General features: G+C 43.6%; 1 protein-coding gene across 1 annotated transcript in view; it reads right to left on the reverse strand.

The window, feature by feature from the left end:
• Ack-like (activated Cdc42 kinase-like) overlaps positions 1–19,107 on the reverse strand; it is a 441,226-nt gene that overhangs the window by 145,874 nt on the left and 276,245 nt on the right. Inside the window, exon 14 of the mRNA XM_080283506.1 lies at positions 14,890–15,023. Within this exon, the coding sequence (XP_080139632.1) occupies positions 14,890–15,023 (134 nt within the window). The remainder of the gene's footprint in view (positions 1–14,889; positions 15,024–19,107) is intronic.

Genomic DNA, 19,107 nt, shown 5'->3' on the forward strand with positions numbered 1-19,107 from the left:
GACCGGACAAAGGATATGGTACAGATAGGGACATGGAATGTAAGGGGTGCGAATGATGAGGTGAAAGAAAGAGAGATTGTCCAGCTACTTGAGGGTGCAAAAGTGGATGTATGTGGATTAACTGAAACTAAATGGAAAGGTGAGTGTGTGAGAGAATGGGAGTATGGATGGGGTATATGCGCGGGAGTAGGTCAGAATAAGAGGACAAAAGATGATGTGTGTATTGTTGTCAGTAACAGATGGATGCAGAATATAACAGAGTATGGATCAGTTGGTTCAAGGACTGTATGAGTAAGGTTGAAAATTGGACTACAAATGTGGGCGATTGTGTGCGTGTATGTGCCAAAGCAAGATCGTGCAAGCAGAGTGTGAGAAGAGTTCTGGACAAATGTGGAAATGTGCATGGAAAAGTCTGAAAGCAATGAGAGTGTGTTTCTGAATCAAGATAAGAATGGAGAAGTAGGGATGTGAAGGTGGATGGAAGAGTTGGTGAGTGGGGTGTGCCTGCAGAGATGGATGAGAATGGCAGTGCTTTAGTGGACATTTGTGCCGGGAAGGGGTTGGTGATAGCCAATACTCTCTTCAGGCACAAAATGATCCACAAGTACACATGGTGAGTGATAAGAAGGGTGGGTGGCGAAATGAATGAAAGGAAGGCAATGACTGATTATGTATGTGTGGATGACAGGATGAGAAGGTGTGCAATGGATGCAAAAGTATATAGAGGTTGGGGGAGTGGACTTTCGGACCACCACTTGGTGGTGGTCAGAATCAGTGTCCAAACGAAATGGAGAAATAGAAGAAGGGAAGGACAGGAGGAAGTAGTGTATGCAAGGTGGGTGGAAAGGTTACATGACGATGAGAAGAAGGCAGAATATAAGAGGGAAGTGGAGGACCGATTAGGTAAATATGGATTGGAGCAGATAGGGGACGTGGACGGTGTGTGCAAGATATTCACAAAAGAAATCTGTGCAGCCTGTGAGGTGGTGTGTGGGGTGAAGAGATGATGAAAGGGGGTGCAGGGAAGAGCATGGTGGAATGAAGAGGTGAGAGAGGCTGTGGCACAAAAGACGCAAGCATATAGTGAGTGGATGAAAAACAGGGGCATGGAAGAAGTTGAGAGATGGAAGAAAGAGCTGTATGTTGAGACGAAGAGAGAGGTGAAAAGATTAGTAAGAGAGAGTAAGAAGAGAGTGGATGAGGAATTTGGAAGGAATTTGAGTGTAAAGAAGAGGGATTGTAAGAAATTGTTCTGGAAAGAGGTAAAAAGAGTTAGACAAGGTGGCAATGTAGTTGGGGAGTGAAAGATAAAAATGGTAGATTACTATTGGAGATGGGAGAAAAAGTGAATAGATGGAAAGAACATTTTAACGAATTTTGAACACAGACAATGAAAGTAATGCGAGTGTAAGTGGCTGGGGAATGGCTGGGAGACGAAGGGATGTGAGAAGAGAGGAAGAAATCAGTAGGATGGAAGTTGTGGAAGAAATGAAGAAAGTTAAAATGGGGAAAGCCCCAGGAATTGATGGAGTGTGTGGTGAAATGCTGAAGCATGGGGGACAGATAGCAGTAGAATGGATGTGGAAGATGTGCAGATTGGCCTGGGAGGAAGGTAGAGTCCCGGAGGATTGGAAGTCAGGTACTGTATAATTATTCCTCCGTACAAAGGAAAAGGGGGAGAAGAAGTATGTGGTAATCATCAGGGCATTTGTCTTCTTAGTGTAAAAGGAAAAGTATATTGCAGGATACTTACTGACAGAGCAAGGGAAATAACAAAGGAATTAGTTGGAGAAGAACAGGGAGGTTTTAGGAAGGGAAGAGGTTGTATAGATCAGATATTCACTCTTAGATCTTTAGTGGAAAAGTTTCTAGAGAAGGGAAAGAAGTTGTATGTGGCCTTCATGGATTTGGAGAAAGCATATGACTGGGTGGATAGACAAGGATTGTGGAAAGTATTAACAATGTATGGGGTAAATGAGAAGTTGTTGAATGCTGTGAAGAGTATGTATGATGGTGCTAAGGCTGCAGTTCGTGTGGATAGTGAACTGAATGGATTTTTCTCTTTGAATGTTGGGTTGAAACAGGATTGTGTCATGTCTCTATGGTTGTTCAATTTGTATATGGATGGGGTTATAAAAGAGATACACGGTAGGGCAGTGGATGTTGCAGCAGCCCTAATGAGAGAGGGCAGTGGTTGGAAACTCCCTGTACTGTTGTTTGCACATGATACTGTGTTGTTAAGTGAAGACGAGGGGAACTGCAAGGTTTGGTGGATGAGTTTGGGAGAGAGTGTGTAAGAAACGGAATCTAAAGGTGAATGTAGGGATGAGTAAAGTTATGCACTTCGAGAGAAGTGAAGTCAGTGAATGTACAGTGAGGTTGGATGAGGAGGAAATGGAAAATGTGAGTGCATTTAAGTACTTGGGTAGTGTGATGAGTAAGGATGGAAGTTTAGAGGGTGAAGTGCTTGAAAGGGTACAACAAGGAAGAAAGGTTGCTGGTTCCTTGAAAGCAGTGATAAGAAACAGGGAAGTGAGCATGGAAGTGAAAATGCTACATGACAGTATTGTGATAACAACTCCAATGTATGGAAGTGAAGCCTGGACCTTGTTGGAGGGACAGAAGTCAAGAGTGAGAGCAGTGGAAATGAGTTATTTGGGAGGAGCATGTGAAGTCACATGGAAAGAAAGACTGACAAATGAGGAAGTGAAGGATCGTTGTGGTGTGGATGTGGATGTGACAGGAACCATTAGGAGAAACACACTGAGGTAGTTTGGCCATGTGGAGAGGATGGAGAGTGAGACACTAACGAGGAGAATGAATATGAGTGAGGTGCAGATGGGGAGAGGGAGGGGGAGGCCAAGGATGAGATGGAGGGATGCAGTGGAGAGGTATATGAAAGAGGGGTGTGTGAGCTGGAAGCAGGGCAGGGAAATGGCAAGGGACAGGGCGACATGGAAGCGATTTGTTTGTGGCCACCCCTTACGGGATTGAGGCATCTGGCAGTAGACAGATAGAGAGAATTATACCAGGGTAAGGAAATGAAGAAGAGGCACAAAAAAAAGTACATAATCAGAATCTTTAACCACAAGCTAAAGGCAATACCTTTATTTCAGACTGATTTATGCATCTCTGGTTAACCTTATTCAGTTTCTCTGGTTTGAGAAAAAAAAAAAAAAAAAAAGGGAAAGGACAGAACGTTATTATGCTTTGCAGAAAAGTACTGGCATGGGGTTCATCTCAACTGGTTGCCAAATCACCATAAAAAACAATTAAAGCACACTTTTCTGACCCTAAGCTAGAGGTGTAACCTACATATACCTGTACAGTAATCTGAACCTCGCTCTAACTGCTGGGAACAGAGGGGTTCTTTTCCCATGAAAAGATATGGAGCTCTCCACCCTCTCAAGTTAGGACACATCTATCCATCCATCATTCAACTATAAACCTCAATCACATCCATAATGGAATTATGGACATAGAGACTGCATAATGTGTTTGAACTGGCAACAAGAAAATCAATGATCAAATCTTTAGCATAAACTTTGTAATTTTTCAATGTTTCTAACCTCAATGTACTTACTATACCCTAGCCTAATGCACTGAAACCTATGAATACATTTTGGAGGTGTCTTCTAGATTTATTTCTTCAAGCAGCAATCAAACAGGACATTCAGAGTCAAACATAATTAAAAAAAAAAAAAAAAAAAAGTACTTTAAGTTAACTTTAAGCACTTTACAATTCGAATGCACTGTGTGGCATGGTGCACCTGCATCCACAACTTAAATCCTGTAAAAATTTTGAAACAATGACTTTGAACTCAGAAGAAGGCCAATGTTCCCTAGTGATAATGATGTGCACTACGGAAAAGGAGTCACCCCATCCCAGGCAAGGAGTCTTGCTGCATGAGCAAATGATTCTCAACACTCTCCATTCTCCAAGGGGTTAGACGAATGGGCTGCAATGTTGGCACAAACCAGCACTCCCAGAGATACACTTGGAACCTAATTACAGTACTGTACAGCAAACTCTCTTGCATCCCTCTCTGCAAAATCTGGCATGCATTGTTGTGTCACAGCACATGGGAGCCATTTTTAAATATCTGCGGAAAGCCCAAAATTTGAAATCCACGCCACTTGATTGGAGTCCCACCGCCCAAACACTGCCAAAAGTCTTGTCACCAAAACACTGCTTTTGATGTTGCCAAATTGGGCAATTTTCTTTTTAATTTATTACCTGTATGTCCCTATCTTTTTCTTCTCAAGTTCAATATAAAGTATGCATACTCCTCCTCTTCAATACACTTCATACTCTTATTTCATGGTGAATCTCATCCCAAAGTGGATGATGTGTCGTTCCCCCCAACCCCTCTTCTCCTCCACTGCTATAATGCCACGTGGCACCTGTGCATAGATGGAGTTGTCAAGCGTTTCATCATCCTTATCCTTCTTCATATTGTGCTGGCCTCCTGCCTTCTATTGGCATGTCTCAATGACACCTCTACCTACCAAGTGTACCAAGAATGTCCTATCCCTTGGGGAGGAGGGGAGGAAGTGAGATCATAAAACTGAATGAAGGACGGAGCGTGAGCCAGGCAGAAGTGGAGGAGTAAGTTAGTGAAATATCGCCTCCTTTGCCACCGGACCACATGGGATTTATGCAACTAACCATCCTGAATTTATTGCATAAAAAATTTCTCACGCTACTTCCTGGTGAGTTTATTCACCCCTAACCTCCTCTGCCTTATATCTGTCATGCAAGCCAGGTAGTGGTGATGGTGGTGGTGGTGGTGGTGGTGGTGGTGGTGGTGGTGGTGGTGGTGGTGGTGGTGGTGGTGGTGGTGGTGGTGGTGGTGGTGGTGGTGATGGCAGCGGCGGCGATGGCGGCGGCAGTGGCAACAATCATCCATTCACTTGAAGTAGTGTTACCTACTTCGTCCTTCATCTTTATCAACCTTTTTCTATGTCTGCCCTCCTCTCCTCTAATTTCTCCCATCTTTCCTGTACTTTTTTATTACTGTTCTTACCTTTTCAGGTGGCTCTACATTGTGTGACAAGTCTAATGGTTTCCTGTAAGCCAGGAAACCATTTACAGTGCTGGATGGTAACCATATAACCAACCCATACATGTTCCCTACATGTCAGCAAGTAGGTTGGCAGGGGGTTATTGCCCCTCTCCATAGAACAACTCAAATAGCCACCCTTTATGGGATTATGGTGTCTGGGTAAAGACAGAGTAGACAGATAAATGGCTCACACATTGTTCTCCTCTCACTTGGCTCATTCTTGGTTAGGTCTGCCTATCCTCTTTCTGTTTGCTTTGCTATTCTGCCTCATTCTGCCTAACCCTGCCTCCAGGTGTTAGGTGTGTTTGTAAAGGATTAAGTATTTTTACCCAGTAATCACAGGCTTAAAATTATATGATATTACTGATCTATTAAAAAAAAGAAAGAAAAAAAAAAAAGTTGGGAGGGGGGGGGTCTGTGAAATACAGTTTGCAACTTAAACTGAAAGAAAAACATACAATACACTTCATGTATGAAAGGAACTAAGTTAGTACAAGGGAAAAAGAAGGATATATTTAAATTTTCTGTTTGAAAAGTCAACCAAACGGCATGTTTCTATTAACATCCTCTTCATACTGAAGTCAAATACTGCAGCAGAACTAACAGTTTCAAAAGTTTATATTTTTAACACATATATTTCATCTATCTATCTATCTATTGCTAGACGCCTCAATCCCATAAGGGGTGGCCACAAACAAATCGCCTCCATGTCGCCCTGTCCCCTGCCATTTCACTGCCCTGCTCCCAACTCACCCTCCCCCTCATATACCTCTCCACCCCATCCCTCCATCTCATCCTCGGTCTCCCCTTCCCTCTCCCTCCCTCCAGCTCACTCACATACACTCTCCTCATCAGTCTCTCACCCTCCATCCTTTCCACATGGCCAAACCACCTCAGTGTGTTCCTCCTAATGCTTCCTATCACATCCACATCCACATCCACACCGCAACACTCCTTTATATCATTTGTCAGCCTGTCTCTCCATGTGATTCCACAGGCTCCTCTTAAATAACTCATTTCCACTGCTCTCACTCTTGACTTGTGTCCTTCCAACAACGTCCAAACTTCACTTCCGTACGTTAGAGTTGGTATCACAATATACTGTCATGTAGTAACCTTTCACTTCCATGCTCACTTCCCTGTTTCTTATCACTGCTATCAAGGAACCAGCAACCTTTCTTCCTTGTTGTACCCTTTCAAGCACTTCACCCTCCAAACCTCCATCCTTACTCATCACACTACCCAAGTACTTAAACACACACACATTTTCCATTTCCTCACCATCCAACCTCACTGCACACTCACTGACTTCACTTCTCTCAAAGACCATCACTTTACTCTTCCCTGAGTTCACCTTTAGATTCCACTTCTTACACACTCTCCCAAACTCATCCACCAAGCCTTGCAGCTCCCCTTCGTCTTCACTCAACAACACAGTATCATCTGCAAACAACAGTACAGGGAGTTTCCAAACACTACCCTCTCTCACCGAGGCCACTCCAACATCCACTGCCCTACCTTGTACCTCTTTTATTACCCCATCCATGTACAGATTGAACAACCATGGAGACATGACACATCCCTGTTTCAACCCAACCTTCAAACAGAAAAATTCACTCAGTTCACCATCCACACGCACTGCAGCCTTAGCACCATTATACATACTCTTCACAGCATTCAACAACTTCCTACATACTCCATATATTCTTAAAAATACTTTCCACAATCCTTGTCTATCCACCCTGTCATATGCTTTCTCCAAATCCATGAAAGCTGCATACAATTTCTTTCCTTTCTCTAGAAACTTTTCCACTAAAGATCTAAGAATGAATATCTGATCTACAAAACCTCTCACCTTCCTAAAGCCTCCCTGTTCTTCTCCAACTAATTCCTCTGTTCTTTCCCTAACTCTGTCAATAAGTATCCTATCATACACTTTTCCTATTACACTAAGAAGACGAATACCCCTAAGATTACCACACACTTCTTTTTCCCCTTTTCCTTTGTACAAGGGAATAATTATACCTGACTTCCAATCCTCCGGGACTCTACCTTCCTCCCAGACCAATCTGCACATCTTCCACATCCATTCTACTACTATCTCTCCCCCATGTTTCAGCATTTCACCACACACTCCATCAATTCCTGGGGCTTTCCCCAATTTGACTTTCTTCATTGCATCTACAACTTCTGTCCTACTGATTTCTTCCTGTCTTCTCACCTCCCTCCTTCTCCCAGCCACTTATACACGCATTCCTTCCATCCCCTATGTTCAACATCTCCTGCAAGTGTTCTCTCCATCTGCTCACTTTTTCCCCCTTCTCCAATAGTAATCTACCATTTTTATCTTTCACTCCCCTGCTAACATCACTTCCACCCTGTCTTACTCTCGTCACCTCTTTCCAGAACATTTTCTTACAGTCCCTCCACTTTACACTCAAATTCCTTCCAAATTCCTCATCCACTCTCTTCTTACTCTCTCTTACTAATCTTTTCATCTCTCTCTCCCTTTCTACATATAACTCTCTCTTCCGCCTCTCAACTTCTTCCACGCTCCTATTTCTCATCCATTCATTGTATGCTTTCTTCTTTTGTGCCACAGTCTGTCTCACCTCGTCATTCCACCATGCTGTTCCTTGCACCCCCCTTCGCCTTCTCTTCATCCCACACACAACATCACATGCTGCACATATTTCTTCTGTGAATATCCTGCACACACCTTCCACGTCCCCCATCTGCTCCAATTCATATTTACCCAATCGTTACGTTACTTCTCTCTTATATTCTGCCATTTTCTCATCCTCTTGTAACCTTTCCACTCTCTTTGCAACTACTCCTTCTTCCTGTCCATATTTTTTATATACTTTTTAAATCGAACAAATGAATTTGCATATACAGTACCTGTATTCTACTGTATCATCATCAAATTAGTGATAATGTGCATACATGATCATGACAATGGCATACAATAAAAGTTTCATTACTGGGAAAAGCATCAACATATGGCAACGTTTTCTCAAGTGAGTGCCACCAAGCCCGATGTGCATGTACAGACATGAGCAAAATTCTGATGTCACGACCGGGTGGGTCTATGGGTGGTGTTATATAGGCTGTTTTTGTCATGGCAATATGAAATACACAAGGCAGTGTAAGAACGCAGAATATTCTGTTGCCTGGGGAAGAATAAGAAATATGGAGGACAAAGCTCAACACTAGAAGAAAACTGTTGCTTGACTTTTACTTGTGGATGGCATTTCTCACACTCTCACATGTATTCAATCACCCAATACAGTGCTCAACTGACTGCTAAACTAAATTATGCATCTATGTAACATCATCTCTATTTTCAGGACTTTAGAAAAATGTGTGCATGCGTGTGTGTGTGTGTTGTGTGTGTGCATGCGTGCGTGTATTTACCTATTTGTAGTATACAGGAATTGAGCAATGCTCGTGTTGTCCTGTCTCCATTCCACATTTATCAAGTCTACCTTTACACACAGGAATGTTTTTCTCATGCACCACCTTTTTGTCTAAGTCGTTCCAAATACTTATGCATTTACCTAATACAGTAATCACTCCAATATCCGGATCAATAGAGCCATCGGTAGGTTCGGATATTGGTTTTGTCCGGATATTGGGCCCCAGCTTATGGACTTGTACTTACGGACCCTAACACAGAGAAACACCTATACAACTCCCTCCGGACATGCATAGCACCTATTTAACACCCAAATCACACCAATAAGGCACATAAATGACTGAAATAAATGCAATAGACACATAAAATGTGGGTTTAGAAGTATGTTCATACATTAATAAACATTCTGGTACTTATGGACTCTAACCGAACCTAACCTAACCGAACCTAACCGAACTCTGAAAAACACATTCCTACTGCACATGCATGAGGTAAGTTTAGTATGGAAAGAAGTACAGTATGACACTTTCTGGTAAGTATAGTATGGGAAAAAATACAATATGAAACATTCTGGTAAATATAGTATGGAAAATAGTACAACATGAAACATTTTGGCTACTTACAGCAAGTCCCTGGCCACCTCGATGAATAACCGCCTCCTCTCGGACTCTGACAGTAAGAACGATTTCCTGAAGCACTTGCACTACACTCTTCCTGAAGTCTTGCACTGAACTTAGTCACTAACACACAGAAGTCCGTTCTTTTCACAGTGTTCACTTTAGTCCAAATAATGTTCCATTAAATTTAAGTGTTGCACATTAACTTTTCCCAAGTTTTTTTAAGTTTCCAAAGCCAAAACAAAGAAGGTTAGTTACGTTAAATTTCTTTTCTACTTAGTCTTTTCTCCCAACTTGAAAACCTTAACACAACACACCGTTTTTTCACTGCACAACACTCAAAATTCCCGTGTGGTCTAGTGGAGAAGTTCTTGCTGTTTATTCACTGTCAGAGCCCGAGAGTATCACTGGCAGGCGTCCAAGGGGTGCATCGGTGGAGTAGTGGTGATGGCGTACCGACTACAGAAGACTCTGAAGACAGCCGCAAACTCACGTCGAGCGGTGACTCCACTGTAGCTGATGTGCTGGGCTGTGGCTCGGAGCATGAGGGCCTGTCTTGGGAGGCAACGCGATTGGAACCAGGGCTTGGCACATGCGGGTCACGGGCCTGAAAAAACTGTCAATCGTTGACTGACGCAAGGACCGACGATTCTGGCGATTGATGATGCGCTGCCGGAAAGCACGCACTTCCTCCACGAGTCCCAAGGGCCCCATCTCCCTGTCGCAGTCCGGGTGTTCCAGGTAGTCTAGGACGAACTCTAGATGTTCCCGGAGTGCGCTCAGCTTGGGGATGGCTGGAGTAGTGTCCTGCTGGGCGGAGTCTGCATCATCATCGCCTTCGTCGTCGGAATCTTCAAGTTCGGGACTGACACCAGCAACCGAAGACGCGATCTCGATATCAGACAACGTCTGATACCCAGGATCGCCTCGTCGTCGTCCAACCACTCACGAACATCGTCCACATCAACATCGTCGCCGTGCGTACGTAGCCGTGCATGGAAGTCATCCACGTCAAACCCTAGGAAATCGTACTCCACATCTGTTCCGAGAAGCAGACGAGACCAACCATTTTCAAGAGTTTTCACAGGGACTTCCTTCCATGCACTAGCCCAGTTGTACAGCGCAGACTTGATGTTGTAGCGGCGAAAGGTTTTCCAAAGTCCGCTTGCCTCGAGTGTCACGTCCTTCCCTGCGCTCGTCCTCGTCCTCGAGAACCACCATCACCTCGTCCAGGAACTTCCGACGGTACAGGCGCTTTGTTGCCACGATCACTCCTTGGTCCATTGGTTGAATGAGAGCAGTCGTATTAGGTGGCAGAAACATGCACCTAATACGGCCATTCTCAGCAACCAAGTCCTTGTCGCACGGGTGGGCAGGTGCATTGTCGAGGAGAAGGAGAGCCTTTACCTGGTCGCGAGGAATTCCCAGTGTCTTCGTCTGGTAATGTATGACCTCCTTGACAAAGTGATGGTGAAACCAGTCTTTGAAAATCACAGCTGTGAACCATGCTTTCAAAGAATGGTACCATACGACAGGAAGGACATCCATCACCCCACGAAGGCACCGAGGCTGCTTTGCACGGCCAACAATAACGGGCTTAAGCCGGTGCATGCCGTTAGCATTGGCACAACACAAAGCAGATATCCGTTCCTTAGAAAGCTTGCGGCCAGGTACACGCTTCTCCGTCTCATCGGCGAGAGTGTTCGTTGGCACCGAGCGATAGAATAGGCCAGTTTCGTCAGCGTTATAGACTTGACCGAGAGTGAGGCCCTCCCTGTCGATCAAGCCTTTCACCTTGTGCCGAAACTCGTCCACTCCATCCTCGTTAGCGTCCAATGCTTCGCCATGTGCTTTACGGTTAGTAAGGCCATGTCGCAACTTGAACGCGAAGAGCCAACCCTCGGATGCCTTGAAGTCTAGGGCGTCGTGAAGCCTTGCAAACTTCTCAGCAGCAGCCTTCAGCTCCGTTCCACGTACCATCACACCAGCTGCACGTTGCTGTCGATACCAAATCAACGTGGAGCGGTCGATCTCTGCATACTTGGGAGTAAACATAACCTTCCTCTCCACGTTGCGTTTGCTTCTCGACGAGAAGTCAGCCGTGTACTGCATGAGCTTGTCTCGGGAACGCTTGATATCAAACAAAGTCGACCGGGCCAGGTTGAACTCGCGGAGAATGCGAGAGGAAGACCAACCCGCATCAACCTTCTCCAATATCTCCCGTTTCTTCTCCAGAGTCAACACCACTCTCTTCCTTTTCTCAGGAGGCGGGGCCATCATCACACACACTAAGAGTAGGGCAGAGAGCAGCAGGAGGCCTTGCAGCAAGTACGGCACCACCACAAAAGCGAGCACGTGGGCAGCCATGACGAAGAGCGTAGGTCTTGTCGCGGTGAGAGACAGGCGGGAAGTGGGGAGGATGCAGCGGCGCTCTATCGGACGTCGGAGGAATGACGAACCAAAACAATGCTCTCACGCGGCGCGCGCGGCAAGTTCAAATTACGGACGGCAAAAAATCGATTTTTTTTCCAATTTTTTTGGATTTTCGGACCATTTTGGGAATGTTTGATCCCAGGATGATAAGGTTCGGTTAGTGGGGATGTTCGGTTATTGGGCGTCCGGATATTAGAGGGATTACTGTATACCTAATTGTGATATACACGGAATGTGCTATGCTCGTGGGTATCCGTCGCTGTTTCTCAATAAGTCAAATTTAGCTTTAAATTCATTTAAGTTTTTAGACAGGACGATCTCTTTGTCCAGGCTATTCCATAAGTCTATACTTCTGTAAGGAAAGCTATATTTCTTAATATCCTTCAAGCAGCTTGACTTTTTCAATTTCATTCCGTGTCCTCTTGTTGCTCTCTTATCCCATACAAACAGATCTTCTTTGTCAATTTTATCTACTTCCACCATGGTCCTGAACACTGCAATCATGTCTCCCTTCTTTCTCCTTTCCTCTAAGGAAGGCAAATCCAGTTTTTCCAGCCTCTCTCTGTATGACAGGTTTGCCAGACTGGGGACCATCTTGGTTGCTGTTCTTTGTACTCTCTCAATCTTGTTTATATCCTTCTTTTTGTGTGGGGACCACACTACCGCTGCATATTCTAACCTGGGGCGGATCATGGCCACTATCAATTTTTTCATCATCTCCTCATCCATATAATGAAATGCTACTCTTACGTTAGTCAAGAGTTTATAAGTCTCTCCAACTACCTTGTTAATGTGCTTTTCTGGTGACAAACTATCTTGGACCAGCACTCCCAAATCTTTCTCTTCTCTCATTTTTGTGATTAATTCATTACCCAACAAATAATTCAATGATGGCCTCCTGGTAATTACCCATTTCCAATATTTTACATTTCTTTACATTAAATTTCATTTCCCACACCTGGCTCCAATCATGTATCCTATCCAGATCCTCCTGCAGCATTTTACAATCCTCCTCAACCTCTACCTTCCTCAAGATCTTTACATCATCAGCAAACAGACTTGCATAACTGTTCACTCCATCTACCATATCATTTACGTAAATCAGGAACATTACAGGCGCCAACACTGAGCCTTGAGGGACTCCACTTGTTACTTCCCTCCATCCAGACATCCTATCCTTTATTACTGTCCTCATTTGTCTCGTTTTCATTTTCGTTTTTAAAGGCTCCAACATGCTTGCATGTGTCGGCCTTGGTCACCTAATGGCGGCTCTCCACACTGCACGATCCATTGCAGCCTCCCTGTTCAGTCCCTTAACCCTAAGGTCACACTTAATGACCTCGTCCCATGTCTTTCTCGGTCTACCCCTCATAACCCCACCCCCAATATTAACACTTCTCACCTTCCTCACCCAATTATCATCCCCCATCCTCTCCACATGTCCAAACCACCTCAATCTACCTCTCCTCATCACAACACCAATACACTCCAGTCCCATCCTACCTCTCAACTCGTCCATTGTAAACCCAGCCCCTCCAGGCCTTGGACGCAGGGACGTACTGCACATCCACCTAATCATTGTCATTTCTGTACGTCTGAGCCGGCGAATGTCTTCCTCCCTCACTGCCCAGGTCTCACTGCCATACAGCATTACACTCCTAACACATGCTGCATACAAAGACCCCTTACCACGTAGGGAGAGCCCTCTCAATGTCAGGAGAGGCAAGAGCTCCCTGAACTTCTTCCAACCACTTCTCACCCTAGCCACAGAGCCAGCTCCAGCGCCACCTCCAGCACACAACATGTCTCCCAAATAACAAAACTCTTCCACACACTCAAGAGATTCACCAGCAAGTTCAATCCTTTCACGTCTGACGATCTCCACCTGCTCGACCCGGCACGCCGTACACATAAAATCAGCATTATCTCGCAGTCTATCTCTGATACCACTACATCTCTTATGCACCCATTTATCACACACACCGCACAAGATGGAATTACTTCCCACGCCCTTGTGGCAAACTGCACATGGCCACTCTCCCTCGTCTTTGACAGTACCGCCACCAACCCTAGATATCATCACTTTTGTTTTATCTGCATTTGCCCTTAAACCCTTTTGCCCCATACCATCTCTCCACCTCCTAAACGTTTCCTCCGCCTCCCTTTCATTCTCTGCAATCAACACCAAATCATCAGCATACAACAACTCCCACGGGAGTCCGTTTCTAAAGTCACGTGAAAGGGCTTCAAGTACCATGATAAACAACATGGGACTCAAAACTGACCCCTGATGCACACCAACATTCACGGAAAACTCATCACTCAAATCTCCATTCACTCTCACCTGGGTGTGAGCACCCACATACATGGCATAACCACCCTAACCAGCCACTCCTTCAAGCCAAGCTTTCTCATTGCCCACCTCACCCCCTCTCTAGGGACTCTGTCAAAGGCCTTTTCCAAATCAACAAAAACAAAATAAAGATCCCTTCTCCTACCAATATATTTTTCCTGAAGCTGTCGAACAATGAGTATGGCATCAGTGGTCCCCCTACCTGGCATAAACCCAAACTGCATCTCATCAATATTCACTCTTTCTCTAATCATACCTTCTAAAACTCTCTCCATTACCTTCATTATCTGATCTAAAAGCTTTATACCTCTATAATTTCCTGTTTCCAGGGCATCACCCTTCCCTTTATACACATTTACAATTACACTCCTCAGCCAATCATCTGGGACAACACACTCATAAATAATCCTATTTATCAGGTCAGTGACTAAACTCACCCCTATATCGCCTGAGGCGATATCCATTCCAGAAGTTTCCCCTTCAGTCCTCCTATATATTCTAGTGTGTGTGCACATGCGTGTGTGTGTTTTATGCACAACATGTTCGGTGGCACTACAATACTAGACTGGATGGCTCCAGCTCTTTCACCAATAGAAGGTCATTATATCATGCTTATTATAGTATTCAAGGATGCTTTTCTCTGTCTGAACAGTTATACGGAACAGTTATGAGGTTTTATAGGGGATTAGACCCCCCTTGGGGAACTGGGGAAGGTATTACATCACTATCCATCAGTATGTAAACTAATGGCACCCCCTTAGCAGCCTTATGCCAGACATGAGAGTTTACTGTACTGCAGAACCTAAAATGACATAGTAAATCACTCAGTATCATGCACAGTAGCATACCACCTTATACCAACATAAACAGGATGTAAGGAATAGTCAAGGTCTTCCGCAGCAATGTAGAGTTGGGGGAGGGGGAAAAAAAAAAATCTTCACCTGAACTGGAAAATTTACCGTACAGCACAATATCATCCTCTCTCACCAGAACTGGACTCACCTCCTCGTTGAAATGTTGACTTGTTGGAGGGAATGTTGGTTCCAAGATATGTGACTGTGTTGGCAGGGTTAAAGTGGCCTGTCTTGCCACTGTTCAAGACACCTTTCCACACAGATGGATTGTCTGGCATTGGTCTGATCCAAACAAAGTCAAATTAAAAGCTGCTGATATATGCATGCTTCCGCTCATCAAATGATTTGTTATAACACTAAAGAAACAGCTGGTCAACTGTGGTCTAGAGTAACAGGGTGTACTGAGTACCATAAATATTGAAAACTGGGGAAAACCTCAGTTAAAGGAGCATGACTTTGGAACCACCGATTATTTCTTAGTACAGTACAGCATATTTCTTGGTCTGCTGATTAAATATTCATAATTATATGCTATACTAGTCCATTAAAAAAAAAAGGAGGGGGTTAAATCAACAGCTGCAGTTTCCTCCAGTGCAGAAATAAGGAGAACACCAACACCCTGTAAATGTATTTTACAAAAAACACTGGAATAGATATGGTAGGTGGTGGCAACCATCATCCACTCTCTTGCTGCAGTTCTGCCTACTTATTCCCTCACCTTTATATATATTTTTTTTTTCCTGTCTGCCCTCCTCTCTTCATATTTTTTCCATCCTACCTGTCACTTTTTTATTACTCTTCTTTCCACTTCAGGTGGCATTACATTGAGTGACAAGCCTAAAGATTTCCTGAAACCCTGGAAACCATATACAACACTTTGCGGTAACAATATAACCGAATAATGGGGTGATGTGGAGCCTACTATGGTGCCCGTTAAGTGGATGGAGAGACATTAGTGTGGCATTCATTGAGGAACCAAACCTCCACACTCTTCCCCATGCCTTGCCGTGGTGAGGCACTGTCTACCGAAGGGGAACATTGGTTTGCTGCATGTGATGGCCGTGCAGGGCCAGTTTCTTGCCTGTAGTTGATAGGTCTGTTTGGCCAGACAGACCGGGGTTACTGAACAACAGCAAAAATCACAAAAATGAAAGCTAATATGTTCATAAAAACATAACAGACATGCCACACCATATTCAGAGTGAAAACCAGTGCTTAGTAAAGCTTCATTCACTTTACTAGTACAGTATAGGTAAAGTTCCATTTGTGGCTGTGTGGTGGATGATCCACTGTGTAACCAAGCTGACAGACTGTCATCTTGTGAGGGGAAGTCTTTGGTTAACTTACCAAAAGAAATGGATTTATTTTTACTTTATTCTGTACCTCAAGGTTACTCTTCCCTTAAAATAGGGTTTCAGAAGTGTACTGTTGTACATAACTCAGTTTCTGGTTATGGTGCCATTTGGTAAACTTACTCTAGGCCTGAATTATCCTTGCTTACATTAAGCAAACTTTGGTTGTTGTTGTTCTGCTACTCCAGTCTGTCTTGTTTAGCAGACTCATCAACTGCAGGCAAGCAACTGTCCCTGCAGGGCCATCATGTGCAGTGAACTTATGTTCTTTGTGGCTGACAGCACCTCACCACAGTGAAGTGTGGGGAAGTGTGTGTGGAGATTTGGTTCCCGGATGGACACCGAATTTGTGTTTCTCCACTCAGCTAACAGGGCACCATCGTTGGGTCCACATCACTCCGTTATTTGGTTATGTGAATTACCACCCAGCATTGCAAATGGTTTCCTGGGTTACAGGGAAACCATTAGGCTTGTCACTCTGTGTACAGCAACCTGAAGTGAATTCATTCATTCATCATCCAATCCTATGTCGCCCCAAGAGGAACGTAAAAGCCCGGGGCTAGGCAAGTTGGTCCTGACATTTAACATGACAGTGACCAGCCTCACTCATCCATGAGTGGCATTACATGGGCAATAAACCCACAACCATCCCTTGGATGTAAACCTACACTGGCTCAATCTGATTGGAGTGCCTTAATTACCGTACCCACTAAACCACCAGGCACCAAAGTTTGGTTATATAGTTACCACCCAGTGTTGTAAATGGTTTCCTGGTGTACAGGAAACCATTTGGCTTGTCACTCAGTGTAAAGTCACCCACAGGCAGAAGGAAGAGGAACGAATGAAGGAAAGAAAGACAGAAGTGGATGGAAGGAAAGAAGGATGGAGGAGAGGAAAGGGCAGACACCTGAGAGCAGCACTACATCAAGTGAGTGGATGGTGAGTGCCCCCACCTACCACATACCTGAAGTGATAAGAAGATTAATAAAAAGAGACAGGAAAATAGGAAGTAATAGGAAGGGAAGAGGGCAGACACAGAAAAAAAATTATACAGATGAAAGAAGAATTAGACAGCATTACATCAAGTGAATGGATGATGGTACCCACCACCTACCACATAGCAAGCTTTGGTAAAATAAATTATGCAGTTACAATACTAAGCTAACTGAGGTTTCACTGGACAAATATAGTAAATTTGTTATCATGTTCTTGGGAAGACTGATGAACTGATAACCATAAACACTTTTGTGATTAAACAAGGGACAAAAACTGCCAGATATGATAAGCTTTAAGGTCATGTTATGATATTAAATGCGCAGGTCAGTCTCCTACTTCTGAATGTTTTGGACTATAGTAGTCTTGCTTCAGCTAGAATGAAGTGTGGAAAAGGGTATATACAAGTGAATGTGATGATAAGAGTAGGCATGGAAGAAGAAGGCAATCAGCTTTAACAAATATGAGAAACAGTGAGGTATGGAAGATGAAGAAGCAAAAGAGCTGACCAAGGATTAGAAAGAAATGTATGAATGAAGAACATACTGGTATAGAATTGCACATGGCAAAGGTTGTGCCCCCTTTTTAATTTTGTAGTGAATGGCATGACTATCTAACAGGTATTTGTGAAATGCATAAAAAAAAAAATGGAAAGCTGGTTTTTGTGTGGTAGAAATTAATATTTTCAAGGCTTGAATTATGAGTGCATGTGTGGACAGTTTCAACAGGCACAATGTTGACACTTTTATTTACATGAGTGGATTTATGGACCGATTCAAAGTGATACTCTATTGATACTTCTATAGTTATGCTTTCTCTTTCCCACATCTGGATACTTCTGATTTTTTTACTGGGAAGATACTGATCATGATTATGATGATGACTTAAAAGTACATATAAATGATGAAAATAACACATGTTTTCAAGTACTTTCACTTTAACTCTCTTGTAAGAAGGTTCCTTCAATATTTCAGTACTTGAAGAGAAAAAGATATATAAAAGACAGGGATCTAAAAGAACAGCAGAAACTATTTAGTGATGTTGTGCTGAATATGTGCACTCAGATGGTATGACCATATGAAATAAGGGGATGATGACTACTTAATCCATTTAACAAAATAACAAACGGTGACCCCTCCATGTATCCAGGTGAAGTGTTAACCTAGACTTCTGCGCATACGAAAGCCACAGATGCAGGTCCGTTTAACCCATTATGATAAACCTAATGTGTTAATCATATCTCTGACCTGACCCAAACCTCCCAACTAAAAACCCTCTCAAACAGAACATTTCAAAACACTAAACAATACACCCATCACAAACATCAACAATGCTGTGCACACTTTCAATACAATTATACAAAATGCAGACAAAAGACATCCCTAGAGGCAACAGAAAGAGACACAATCCCAACTCCACACCAGAAATTCAAGGCCTCATCTGTCAACGGGACACACTGTGACACTCCCCAACACCCTATACACAAGACACCATATGACAAATACAAGAACTCAACACTCAAATAAACAATAAAATATCAGAACAGCAAACACTAAACTGGAATAATTATCTCCAAACACTTGACCACAAAACCAACACCAGTAAATTCTACAAAACACTAATCAGCATCAAACTCTCCAACAGCAACACTATACAATCACATGCTGCCATCACAACAACAGACACCATACCTTCAAACAAACAACAAGCAAACACTCTCATCAATCACTTTTCACATGTCAGCCATTTAACCCCCACTGCGACGACCAATGTATCATCCGACGTAAGAGACAGTTCCCACAGACCCAGACTGCACACCTTTCACTTACAACCAGACGAAGCACATCATTAGCAACCTTAAGCACTCATCTGCCTGTGGACCAGACAACATAAGCAACATTCACCTTAAACACCTTGGGCCACAAGGCATACAAGCACTCACCAACATATCAAACTACAGCTACTCACACAACATAATACCCAACATCTGGATGTATGGTAGCATCATCACTATCCCAAAA

This window comes from Coenobita brevimanus, chromosome 97, assembly GCF_032717465.1.
Source record: "Coenobita brevimanus isolate Jiangsu-jjx chromosome 97, ASM3271746v2, whole genome shotgun sequence".
Classification (NCBI taxonomy): Eukaryota; Metazoa; Arthropoda; class Malacostraca; order Decapoda; family Coenobitidae; genus Coenobita; species Coenobita brevimanus.